We start from the raw sequence: 13,773 nt of genomic DNA, 5'->3' as shown, positions 1-13,773 counted from the left end.
GTGTTTGGGGAGGACAAGTTTATAGGGCTATGGGGAGAGTGGGATTGATTTGGAAGCTCTTTTCAAAGAGCTGACATAGACACGATGGGCTGAATGGCCTCCTACTGTGCTGTATAATTCTATGATTCTATGATTACACGTGTTTTTTGAAGAAATAATGATATCACACGCACACACACACACACAGATAGGACCTCTGCAAATTCAATTGCAGAGGTTCTATCTGAGGGTATGTGATTGTGTGTATGAGTGAGGGTGAGTGTGTGTGCAGTGAGAGTGAGTAGGTGTGCCTGTGTGTGTATGAGTGTGTGTGCGTGCCAAAGTGTGTGAGAGTGAGTGTCAGGGAGGGTGTATATATGTGTGTGTGTGTGAGTGTCAGTATAAGTGTTTGTGTGTGTGTTTATTGTACCTGTGTGTGCGTTTGTGTTGCTAGTACTAAACCCGTCTCTAACCTGTTTGCAGTGAAGAGTGATGACGAGGACTGTGATATTAAACCCAGTAAATGCCCGGGGGGGCAGGGCAAGGCTTCCGAGGATGGCAAAGACCCCCGGCGACCCAAACGTCCCAGGACCATCCTCACAACACAGCAACGGAGAGCGTTCAAGGCCTCGTTCGAGGTTTCTTCCAAACCATGTAGAAAGGTGATCGCCTGCCCTGCCCTTCTCTGCCCTGCCCTGCCCTGCCCTTCCCTGCCCTTCTCTGCCCTTCTCTGCCCTGCCCTGCCCTGCCCCCGCTCTACTCTATGTCTCTAACAACCCTCGAATTTACCCTCAACATTAATTTACCCTCAGTCATTAATTCTTTACCAGGTTCCCCTGTTGTTGTTGTTGTTGTTTTGGAGGCATTTTTTACATTACAACCAACAAACAATCTATTTCTCTCCTTTTTCTTATTTGGGAAAGTCCGAGGAGATTCCCAAAGGGTGGTTGTTTGTTAGGCAGAGTCTCCCGGCGTTGTGGAAACGCTCCAGATGATTTTCCTGTTATCTCGACTGAGATTGCGGGATTCCTTCCCGAATCCTTATCATATCGGAGTGGGAGGGAGGGAGAGGGAATGGCCTTCAGGAAAGGCAGCTGTTATAGCTGGCGCTTTCCTTCCCAATCTTTTCCTGGGTTTCTTTAACCTTTTTCCTGGGAATTTTCAGCCCGCTTCCCAGGAAACCTTGGCCCTATTTCCGGGCCGAGGAATGTGGCGAGGGCGAGCGGCGGGAGGTTTTGGGACCGTGCGCGCACGGATGGCAGCCTGCGGGAATGTTAGGAATAATTGTCTCGTTCCTCGTCCGTGCAGGTGAGAGAGACGCTGGCGGCGGAGACTGGGCTGAGCGTGCGAGTGGTTCAGGTCTGGTTCCAGAACCAAAGGGCGAAGGTAATGTTTATTATTATAATAATATAATAATAATATGATCATTATAATAATATAACAAATATGATAATATTCATATATTAATAATATAATTATAACAATATATTATTTATAATATCAATGCAATAATATAATAATTATAATAATGTAATATTAATAATAATATTAATGCAATATATAGTAATTATAATAATATTAATATCATAATAATATAATTATAATAATCCTTGCATTTGATACAGCACTTTATCACGTTGTTGAGACGTCTCAAAGCGCTTCACAGGATATAGTGTAAAGTGGATTTTCTTCCCTTTGTTTTCTCGTTCTGTCTCTCTTAAGATGAAGAAACTCGCCCGACGACAACAGCAGCAGCAGGAGCAGCAGAACGGACAGCGTCTGGGACAAGGTGAGGCCCTGTCGAGAGGGAGTGCGAGGAGAGAAGGCAAAGTGGGAATGCATCGATATCCCTGTCTGGCAAGCTGCTTGTCCAGCGAGGACCACCCTACCCATCAGGGCCTTGGCTTGCAGGGGCAGGGATATGGTATCAATGGCAACCCATTGCGGTTTTAGCTGGTTAGATTCCTAGCTAGCTAGTTACCCCCAACCAACATACACTCTGGGGTTCCCCCACCACCCCCCAAGCCTTAGCTCTCACCAACCTGCACCTAATACTCACCGGAATTAGGTAAGCAGGATGTGTCCCTCCAGAGAGAGAGAGAGAGAGAGAGCGCAATCCATTTCAACCATCTATCTCTGGGATTTCCAGGTGTCGGTGGGATGATGGAATTCTCAGTTGGGTTTGGATACTCTTAAGCAACGGAGACGGGTTTCCGCGTGTATCTGACACCCGGCTGAGCAAAACAAATACAGAGTAGGGTTAGTGGATAGGGTTAATCTTTCTACTAAAGATCGAAGCTTTTCTGTCTGACAGATACCCGGGGAAGAGAGATCTCCGTGTTTTGTTGAACGTATCGGTGATGGTGTTTGTCCGATAGGCTGACCTATGTGTGCGTGTTTGCCGCACAGGGGTGTTTGGCTGACCTGTGTGTGTGTTTGTCACGGAGGGTGTTTGGCTGACCTGTGTGTGTGTTTGTCACAGAGGTGATGTCTACCCGGATGGATGGGATGTTGACCTCCTACACGCCCCTGGCTCCTCCGCAACAACTCGTGTCCATGGAGCAGAACGGTTACAACTCCGATCCCTTCCAGCAGGGCCTCACTCCGCCACAGATGCCAGGCGACCACATGAACCCATACGGTGAGTGCCCCCCGGCCCCCCCTCCGCTCGCCTGCCTGCCCGCCCGCTTGCCAATCCACGCTCACCGTCCCCGAGGCTCGGCTCCTGACCACACTGAGCGGCCGGCAGGAACATGGCCCTATCTGCCCGGGCTCTCCTGAAAAGGAATGTTAGACTGACCGACGCTCAGGAAAGAGGCCATGGCACTCGCTCGCTCGCTCGCTCACTCGCTTGTGTGGAGAGGAGGAGAAGCAGCTCATTACACAGAGATACACAGAGCAATACAGCACCCAAACAGTCCAGCAAAAACAACAGCTTGCATTTCTATAGCGCCCTTCATACGTGGCAGCCTCCAGGAGCGCTTAAAACAGTGCACCTGTCTGTCTGTCTGTTTGTCTGTCGGTGTGTACATCTCTCTGTCTGCCTACCTGTACATCTCTGCCTGCCTGCCTGTCTGTCTGTCTGTGTCTCTCTCTCTCTCTCTGCCAGTCTCTCTCTCCGCCTGTCCGCTTGTCTCTCTATCTATCTAAGGTTGAAGAATTCCCAGTGTTTCTGGTTTTATGTCCGAGGTTATTAAATATTTACGCGGCAGTTCCAGGATCGCTCTATTTTACGATTACCAGCGGAGCGGAGCGAGGCGTGTGTGCAAAACTCATTAAAAATGGAAACTTCATTGTGGGTTGCCTGTTAAATGATTCATCGACATGGATTTATTTAAAGGCTCCCTCTGTGCTCTCTCTCTGCCATTCAAATTTACAAACTGAGGTGGAGAGATGTTTGTTAGGTCAGAGTATCGAGGGATATGGGGTAAAGGCGGGTAATTGGACTTGAGGTACAGATCAGCTGTGATTTTATAGAGTGGCAGAACAGGCTCAAGGGGCTGAATGACTCCTGTTCCTATGTTCCTATATGTGGAAACATAGAAACTGTGGAGTCCTGTAGCTCAGTGGTTAGATCACTCGCCTCGCAAGCGACAGGACCTGGGTTCGATTCCCGGCCAGAGAGAAACCTTGGGCAAGTTTCCTTACTCCACACGCCTCTGCTTACACAGTCGTAAGTAGGAACCCGGTTGTTAGTCGATTGGCGGATCGCTTTTCCGGGGATAATAATCCCTTCCACAAAAGAAAAAAATTGGCCACTCAATCCACGACTGTTTGTGTGGGAAGCTGCTGTGCGCAATTGGCTGCTGCGTTTCGCCCGCAAAATATACAGTCACTACACTTTACGGTATGTTCTATGAAGCGCTTTGAGATGTCTCGAAAGAGGCAATAAGGCGCTGTATCAAATGCAAGGATTATTATTATATATTACGTATTCATATTATTAATATTATTATTGTATATTAATATAATTTTTATTATTGTATATTATTGTTGCATATTAATATTATTATTATTATTGTATATTTGCAGGTAACGACTCCCTGTTTCACGACATTGACAGTGACACGTCGCTCACCAGCCTCAGTGACTGCTTTCTCGCCTCGTCTGAAGTCAACCCTCTGCAAGCCCGGGTGGGTAACCCCATCGACAGGCTTTACTCCATGCAGAACTCCTATTTCTCCTCCTGAAAAGAAAACACAGAGCAAAACAAAGCAATGAAGCAACACAGCGAGCCAGCCAGTCGCACACAGCCCAGCCCAGCCCAGCCCAGCCCAGGGGGTTTACAAACCGACCGACCGATACATCAATCGCAGTGACTTGGAGTGGAACAGAAGGAGAGGACAGGAGGATATATATATATATAAATATATATATGTATAAATATATAAAACTGTGCAACCACACATTACTACCCGAGAAGGAACAATGAACGTTTTGCCCGCAAACTATACGGTCAATTCGCTTTACAGCGTATCCTGCGAAGCGCTTTGAGACGTCTCAACCTCGTGATACGGCGCTGTATCAAATGCACAGACTATTTTTATTATTAATGAACTCAACCGCTGTCTCTCACGTGGCTGTGATGAGTTAGTGGAAGTTCTATTGTCGCCCCAGAGAGAGAGAGAGAGAGAGACGGACACAAGGATTGGGGTGAAGCACAAACAACAGACAGACCCCTGTGTAGCGATCCGGTTCCATTTGCCCCCTTCTCCCCCTTCCCCCCCCCAGGTCTCCTCTCCACCCCCCGAGACATGGATAGTGTGACAGTGCTCCCCACTTTCCCTTTGTCTGTCTCCCTTGCCCCAGAGTTTGAGTCCATTTGTCGTCTCAGATTCACATCTGTGTAATGTACGTATGTGTGTGTGTGTAATGTCTGTGTAATGTGTGTGTATGTGTAGTGAATGTGTGTAATTTGTAGTGCGTGTGTATGTGCAGTGTGTACGGGTAGTGTGTATGTAGTGTGTGTGTGTAATGTGTGTGTATGTGTAGGGTGTGTGTATGTGTAGTGTATGTGTGGTGTGTATATGTGTAGTGTGTGTAATGTGTGCGTGTGGTGTGCGCGTGTAGTCTACATGTTTGTGTGTAATGTATGTGTAGTGTGTTTGTAATTGTTGAATTTGGTCTTAAGTGATTTCTCTCTCTCTCTCTCTCTTGCTCTCATTCTTTCTCTCTGCAGTTCTTAAAAGAAACTTACCAGAAACAAAACGGCTTGAAAAAATGTGACCCTGAGTTTAGGAACTTACCCAATTCCAGACATTCTGCAATGCTGAGCAAATTTCGCCCACAAAATGTACAGTCAATTCACTTTACAGTGAATAAGAGCTTTGAGACGTCTCGAAGACGTGACAAGGCGCTGTGTCGAAGGCAAGGATTATTATTATTAAAATAGCGCAAATCTAGACTGGGGTGGAATTGTCTCGATCAGGAGAGTGTTTGGCAAAGTATATAGACATCACTAGGGCAAGGGATGTGCCAAACAGGGTTCTTCCTGGTGTAAGTTGAGTTCCAATAAATGGAGACTATGTTAGGTAAGACCCCTGGACACATTCTTAGTCATTTTTCGCCAAGAAGTCTTCACGTTTAGTTGGTGTTTGAACGCTTTGTAGATAGGGCTCAAATTCCCCACATAAAGCGGGAAATTGTTGAGTCTGGTCTTAAATTGGATGCTGTGAAGGGGTGGGGGGGGGGAAGGGGGGAGAGAGGGGGGCAGTGGGGGAGGTCTGACCCACACGGAAACCCATCACTCAGCTTCACCGTATCCGAACTGGATTGAGAGTTCCACGCATCCCACCTACGCGTGGGAGTTCCGTGCTTTGGAATGGAATGCGCTCTCTCTCTCTCTCTCTCTCAATCTCTCTGGAAGGAAGTGCCCTACTCTCCTAATTCCGGAGAGTGTTGGGCGCAGGTGGGCGAGAGTCGAGGGTGGGAGGTGAGGGGAGGGAATCCAGAGGGGGTTATATATTCTCCAAACATGGCGCCGAGGGCAGAAAGCAGGCTAACCCTGAGAAGACTCAAACAACCCCTTCGCTCTCTCTCTCTCTCTCTCTCTCTCTTTCTCTCTCGCTCTCCTTCGCCTACTTCCATTGCTTAGTCACACTGAACATTTAGGGGGGTGGCGGGAAGTGGGGGGGATGAACGGGAGCGTGAGCGGGAACGGTATACCTCTACAGCTGGAAGCAGTGACTTGAGGCCGGCAGACAGTGAAAAGCGTCGGAGATTAAACACCGAAGGAAACGTTCTTGACTAACCTCGTCGTTGTACCTTTTTGAGGAAACAAAGAGTAAACAACAACGTGTACACAGCCCCTTTCTCGTCGGGAGGACGTCCCAAGGCGCTGGACAGTCAGGGATTTGGACCCGAGCTGTGGGGGTTGGGGATCAGGAGGGGGTGGAGGGCAGAGAGGGTAGGGGGTTAGGAGGGTGACTGAAGGCGCAGTCGAAGAGGAGGGTCTTGAGATGTGCCTTGAAGGAGGGGAGGGAGGGGGCGAGGAGAAGGGACTGTGGGATGTAAAGTTAGTAGGCGACTGGCTGGCTGGGACGGAGGGCGAGTAAAGTTATGGACCACAGATGGAGGTCAAAAGTGTCAGGAAAGTAAAGTTGAAAGTGATGTTGTTATCACTGATACCGTTATTTATCTCGTAACATTAATTGCTTGGCTTTGACCTGTGCGTTTCACAATAGCCTTTGACTTCTGTGATATATTTTTGTTTTATCATACCACCTTTTCTCACTGGCTAGGGACGGTGCATGATTGCTTAATCCCAGGAAGGGAAGGGTAATAATATGCTTTACGGGAGCAATACTTTAAAGGGGAAATAAATTGACAGCTTCCGCCCTCCCCCCCCACCCCCCACCCCCCCCCCCCACTCCCTCGTACAGGGACCCTCAATGTTTGATGTGCTGCCTCACACAGCCACCGACCTGCCGATGCGATTGGGAGCTGTAAGGTTACGGGTCAGGGTGGACAGTGGTTTATTTATCTCACTGCTTAATGACGGCCTTCTGATGGCTACCAGGGGAAGCCATCAGTCTCTTTACTGTAACGCAGGCATCAAATTATAAAGTCATTCCAGCCTTTGTCTTTCAAAATGAGTTTTCTATTGAGCACAGCACGAAAGCACCACTTTGCAGAATGGTGATGGATTGAAGCAATAAATTAAGTGAGTGATGTGTATCCACATCAGCCATCATATGAGGGGCATTTTTTCTGGGAGGGGAGAGAGGGATATATGTGTGTGTGTGTGTGTGCGTTGGGGTGGGAGGTGGGGGGTGTTGGGGGAAGGAGATGGGTGAGCTTTGGACGGTGAACCCACCTTTAAAAGTTGTACCTAAACCATAACCATTTAGGGATATTCAATTGGCCTTTAATCTGCTTAGTGTCGAGGGGGAAAAAATTAATTGTTTGGAGTCGGGAGATTAGAAGAAAAGGGAGTTTCTCTCTCTCTCTCTCTCTCTCTCCCGGTGTCCTGGCCAACAATCCCCACGGCCAGCAAATAAAATCGGTCACTCACCCCCATGGCTGTTTGTGGGGACGCTGCTGTGTGCAAATTACCTGTTGCGTTTCGCCCACAAAATACAGAGTCAACCCACTTTACAGTGTGTTCTGTGAAGCGCTTTGAGACGTCTCGAAGACGTGATAAGGCGCTGTATCAAACGCAAGGATTATTATTATTATTATTATTCTCTGATGGAGATTCTCAGTTCTCTGTGACCAATATGTATGACCAAACAAAAAAGTCTGTGTATAGATCTGGGCAGCAGAATTCTCCCCCCCACCCCACCTTTTCTTGCTCCTGCCCCCACACTCCTCCGCACCCCCATTTTGTTATCCAAATGCAGTAGCTTAGAACAAAAAATGATCCGAACTTCTGTCTCATTAAAGCCACCTCCACGATTGCAGTCTGGCTGTATGTGATTGTACATTTATATATTCTGTATTTATGTTGGACCAAATGTCGATTTCTTTTTACACTCTTAATTGTCACCGGCTCTTAAACCAACCCACGCGCTGTTTCGTGTATCGTCCGAGGCTTGTATTTACAACTTTATGTGGTATCCTCTGACCTCTCCCCTCCCTGCTTCCCCACGCTTGTGTGTGTGTGCGTCTGTGTGTGCGTGTGTGTATCTGTCTGTGTACGTGTGTGTGTGTGTGTGTGCGTGTGTGTGTGCGTGTGTGTACCTGTCTGTGTACGTGTGTGTGTGTGTGTGTGCGTGTGTGTGCATGTCAGGCAGAAACACCTCTCTCCCGACATGCGAGCAACATATTATTGTTATTTAAATTACTTATTATTTTTTACAATTATTTATTAGCGTCTCTCAGTTTCATTTCTGTACCATTGTAACCTCCCGCCCTCCCACTCCCGCGCCCCCACGCCGACTCCCTTTGGTGAACAGGTTCGATCCCCAGCTTTCCTTCCTCCCCCACATCCAGTCCCACTTTCCTCCACCTCTGTCACATCGCCCGCCTCCGACTGTACCTCACGCCAAACTCACCCGAAACCCCAACCTCTGGAACTCTCTCCCTCAGTCCCTTCGCTTTGCCCCCTCCTTCCCCTTTTTCGAGATCAGGCTTGACATCGGGCTCCGCCACTGTTACGAGACACTGCCCTGTGTGAAGGGTGCTGTGTAAATGCAAGTTGTTGTTGTGAACAGCCCCCCCCCTACACACACACACAGACACACGCTCACACCCGCACACACGCACGCACTCCCCACCGTTAACAACTTGAAACTAAGCGTTAAACTGGCTCGCATTCCCTCCCTTAGCAAACCACACACACGCTCACGCACACACACGCACACACACGCTCACACACACACCCTCACACACACACGCTCACACACACACTGTTAACGTAGCCAAGTCTGAGCTCTGTGTAGATCTCTGTGTGGTGGTTTCACGGCTTTATCCGCCTTTAACACAATGATAAAGCGGAGCCAGGAAGATCAAAATGTATTTATAAATAAAAGGAAAAAAAATTCAAATTAGTTTGAACATCACAGTGTCAATCACGGTAAATGTATTATAATAACAATAAAAGAACACTTTACACCGTGTACAGAGTCATTTGTATGTGGAGATGGAATGAATTAACTCAGTTTAATTTTGAGGCTGGGGGGAGGGGATTGGTGGGTAATTTTAATGATAAAAAAAACAGATTAAATGATCCAAATCCTTAAGTGAAGCAGATCTGACATTACACTGTTTTGCTGCAACTTGTGTGTGTGTTAGGGTTAGTGTGTATGTGTGTTAGGGTCAGTGTGTGTGTGTGTGTCAGGGTTAGTGTGTATGTGTGTGTTAGGGTCAGTGTGTGTGTGGGTGTTAGGGTTAGTGTGTATGTGTGTGTTAGGGTCTATGTGTATGTGTGTGTTAGGGTCAGTGTGTGTGTGTGTGTTAGGGTTAGTGTGTATGTGTGTGTTAGGGTCAGTGTGTATGTGTGTGTTAGGGTCAGTGTGTGTGTGTGTGTTAGGGTTAGTGTGTATGTGTGTGTTAGGGTCAGTGTGTGTGTGTGTGTTAGGGTCAGTGTGTATGTGTGTGTTAGGGACGGTGTGTATGTGTGTGTTGGGGTCAGTGTGTATGTGTGTGTTGGGGTCAGTGTGTATGTGTGTGTTAGGGTCAGTGTGTATGTGTGTGTTAGGGTCAGTGTGTATGTGTGTGTTAGGGTCAGTGTGTATGTGTGTGTTAGGGTCAGTGTGTATGTGTGTGTTAGGGTCAGTGTGTATGTGTGTGTTAGGGTCAGTGTGTATGTGTGTGTTAGGGTCAGTGTGTGTGTCTGCGTTAGGGTCAGTATGTGTGTGTGTTAGGGTCAGTGTAAGGATCAGTGTGTGTGTGTGTTAGCATCAGTGTGTGTGTGTTAGGGTCAGTGTGTGTGTGTCTGCGTTAGGGTCAATGTCTGTGTGTGTTAGGGTCAGTGTACGGATCAGTGTGTGTGTAGCGAGGAACAGTTGGAATTAGAGGGCAATCCCAATCAACTCCACTTTGCTGACAGATCTACTCAAGATCCAATCTCCAATAAATGCAGCCGACCTTAACCCTCTCCCCCAGGGTGGGGCATCGAAAACTCAGGGTACAATATTCAGTGGGGGCAGCGCTCAAATGTGCTTTGGGGTCTTGGCTGGTGGTCAGGTTTGGAGACAGCAGATGAAACACAATTTTGTGAAGACTGTTCTCACAGAAAGGCCTTGAGGTTCCGCAGTATTATACCTGAGCAAACCCTGGGCAAACTGTGGGCAAACCCTGGGCAAACCCTGGGCAAACCCGAGGTCAAACTGTTGGCAAACCCTGGGCAAATCCTGGACAAACCCTGGGCAGGAGGAATGATCTTAATTACATAATTAAGGGCATCAAACCTTTAATTATGTAACCAATTATGTAACAGAAATACAGTCACTCCACTTTACGGTATATTCTGTGACGAGCTTTGAGACGTGATAAAATGCTAAATCAAATGCAAGTATTGTTATTATTAGCATTAATCAGCTATTAGTTACATAATAAATGACATAATAAATCCTTTACAGGGATTATTAATTGCAGTAACTCCAGATGGTGCGTGATATACGTGGGCTTTGCACGTGGTTTTCATTTCACCCACAAAATACACAGTCACTACACTTTCAGCGCCTTGGGATGTCCTCCCGACATGAAAGGCGCTATACAAATGTAATCCTGTTGTTGTTGTAAAGTGCTTGGAGATGTCTCCAAGACGTGATAAGGTGCTCCATCAAATGCCAGGATTATTATTATCGTTATTATACAGTGTGTATAATAGTCCTCAGTGGGATTGAGACGCTGTGAAAAGCAGGGTTGCATTAACACATCTTTACACACAAAACACAGTGAGATGTCATGTTTCATCATGGGTAGCATGTTCGTGCCGTGACTTGCAAAATACCAACTCTCAGCAAAACCGCGTCAGAGATCAAAGGAACACGGAGAAAACCTGTGAATGCTGGAACACGGCTGAATAATGGGGTTGGAGTAGAGAGCTCCAGTGGGGGAGTGAGCACCAGCACAGACACCATGGGGTGAGGGGTGGGGGGGTGAGGGGTGGGGGTGGGGGGGTGGCGGTGGGGGAGAGAGAGCAAGAGCAGGGAATGGGGTTAGAGTAGAGAGCTCCAGTGGAGTCATCTGATGTCCAAGGTATCATCTGATGTCAGAGCATGACACACACAGCGGTGGGGTTGGCTGGCAAACTAGTGGGGGGGGGGGGGGGGGTTGAATCATGGAAAATTCTTAAACCCAGATTGAACGAGAGAGAGAGAGAGAGAGAGAAAGAGAGAGGGAGACCGCAGTTAAGGTTCATTACAAGTCCTTTGATGCTCAGATGTGGAGCTATTATGGACAGGCACTTTGTAAACACTCCGGGGGTGGGTGGGGGGAGCTGAAACCACCTTGTGCTGGGGGCCATGTGCCAGCCACCTGGCCCTCTGAACGTCCACAGACCCTTCCCCACCCCCCACCCACTCCGATCGCCCGAGGGCAGCCCTCTCCTTCCCACCTCCCTGCCTCGCCTCTGTCAATCTGGAGGCTCAAGGAACAGCGCTGTACTGATCACGTGCCTCGGTTTGAGATGTTGTTAATGTTTCCGAGGTTTATGGGATGTACTTAGGAGTTTCCTTCCTTTCTAATAATAATAATAATAACAATCCTTGCATTTGATGTAGTGCTTCATTACAGCATCGAGAAAACAACAGCAACAAAATTACATGTGTATAGCGCCTTTCACGTCACTGGATGGACGTCTCAAATCGCTTCACCAGAAGATACTGCTGCACAGCGGAGTGACTGTGTATTTGGCGGTAGCAGTAGCCAAATACACAGTCACTTCACTGTACAGCAGTATATTGGATCTATTTCAGGTTGTGTAACTGGTGTAAGCAGAGACTCTGTCGGTCAGGCTCACGCTGTCTCCGATGGCTGTTTGCGTCGATATCCCAGAGCGCTGTCAGTGTTTGGTGGATGTCCTCGTGCCTCGCTCTGCCGGGTCGCTGCCCGGCTGACGGCTTTGATCTACGGCGGGCAGAACACTCAGGACAGACAGTCTGTCTGACCAGCGTTGGGGAAGAAAGCAGCCGCTCGCTCCTGCTTTGGGCTCAGGGGTAGTAGGGTGGAGGAGGTGGTGGGTGGACAGGTGGGGGTAAGGAGTGGGGGGATGATGAGTGGGAGTGGGGGTACGGTGAGGGGGAGTGGGGGGATGGTGAGGAGGAGTGGGGGGGTGGTGAAGGGGAGTGGGGTGGGGGAGGGTCTCTGGGGCTGGGGGAGGGGGGGCACAGTTAGGGGGAGTGGGTTGGGGACGGGGGAGCGGTTGGGGTCGGGGGAGGCAGTGCAATGTGGGGCGACACTGTAGGATGACTTTGGTCTGTTCCTCGATGTTCCTCTGACACCTTTGCTTTAACCTCTGGAGATTTCTGTTTGAAACTCAACACCTTTGCCCAGGGCTTGAATGACTGAATGAAGGGAAGGCCTGGCTGGCTGGGGGGTGGGTGGGTGGGGGGTGGGTGGGTGTGAAGTTTGTGGGAAGCTCAATTGATTGTGGTAAATAAACCGGTTCTCAAGATGTGTCTTGCGATGGTGTCTCATATGCAGAGCCAGTTGTTCAATAATAATAACAATAATTGGTCCAATGCCTTAACACGTCCAAATGACGCCACAAACTTCAGAGGATTGGTAGACAAACACAGGCAGGAATGACATTAATGATGACTCTCTCAAATCTTTATCGAGGGAGGGAAATTGTCGACCAGACACGGAGAAAAAAAACATTCCCTTTTTTTGTAAATAGCGCCATGGGATTTTAATAATAATACTACTACTTGTATTTGGTACAAGTATTATTGTATCCCCCAACTCTATCTCTCTGCCTCTACCCTCAACTCCAGGAACACTGCTGTCCTGACAGACTGCCTGTCGGACATCAAGTTCTGGATGAGAGCTAACTTTCTACAGTTGAACGTCAACAAGACCGAGGCTCTCCTGACTGACTCCCATCAGCGCCTCCTCACCTCAGGCGCTGAGAGCATCACCATCCATGGCTGCACACTCCACCTCACCGAGCCAGTCCGGATCCTTGGGGTCGTGTTTGACCCTCAACTATTCTTTCTCCCCCACATTCGTGCCATGACCCGCTCTGCCTTCTCCCACCTCCGCAACATTACCCGACTCCGCCACTGCTTCACCCCTCAGGCCGCTGAAGCCCCCGTACAACTATGCCAACGCCCTGCTTGTCGGCCTCCCCAACTCTTCCCTCCACAATCTGCAGATCATCCAGAGCTCTGCAGCTCGTGTCCTCTCCCGCACCAGGCTTCGTGACCCCATCACCCCCACCCTCGCCCGGCTTATCAACCTGTCCGCTCCCTCCGCTCAGCAGGCCCCAGCCTGCTCCGTGTTCCCTGCCCGGCCCTCCCCACCATCTGCAGTTGGGCTTTCAGCCTCTCTGCTCCCACCCTCTGCCACTCCATCCCACATTCCCTTCGCCTCCCTCCCTCCCTCCCTCCCTTGCCCCTTCAAGGCACGCCTCAAGATCCTCCTCTTTAACCATGCCTTCAGCCACCCTCCTACCCTCTCTGCCCTTTCTCATCCACCCCCTTCCCCCACCCCACTCGGGTCCTAATCCCTGACTGTTCAGCGTCTTGGGACATCCGACCGATGTGAAATGCGCTTTACCAATGTATTTTTGTATTATATTGATACAGAGCTTTAGAGCATCACTGAGACGTCTAAAATCACTTCGCAGGATATACTGTAAAGGGCATTGACTGTTGTACATTTTGTGGGTGAAACTGGCAGCCA

The 13,773-nt window shown here is 48.8% G+C and overlaps 1 protein-coding gene across 1 annotated transcript in view; it reads left to right on the top strand.

Moving 5' to 3' along the window:
- The window catches only part of LOC103190780 (LIM/homeobox protein LMX-1.2), a 35,601-nt gene extending 31,139 nt beyond the window's left edge, over positions 1-4,462 (top strand). The window contains exons 3-7 of the mRNA XM_007911669.2: positions 463-641; positions 1,288-1,365; positions 1,702-1,768; positions 2,462-2,620; positions 4,012-4,462. Of these exons, the coding sequence (XP_007909860.2) occupies positions 463-641; positions 1,288-1,365; positions 1,702-1,768; positions 2,462-2,620; positions 4,012-4,169 (641 nt within the window). The 3' untranslated portion in view covers positions 4,170-4,462. The remainder of the gene's footprint in view (positions 1-462; positions 642-1,287; positions 1,366-1,701; positions 1,769-2,461; positions 2,621-4,011) is intronic.
- The last annotated feature ends 9,311 nt before the right edge of the window (positions 4,463-13,773 follow it).

Source organism: Callorhinchus milii, unplaced genomic scaffold (assembly GCF_018977255.1).
Source record: "Callorhinchus milii isolate IMCB2004 unplaced genomic scaffold, IMCB_Cmil_1.0 Scaffold8, whole genome shotgun sequence".
Lineage (NCBI taxonomy): Eukaryota > Metazoa > Chordata > Chondrichthyes > Chimaeriformes > Callorhinchidae > Callorhinchus > Callorhinchus milii.
The sequence above is the reverse complement of the archived record's forward strand: the minus strand, read 5'-3'. Positions and strand labels throughout refer to the sequence as shown.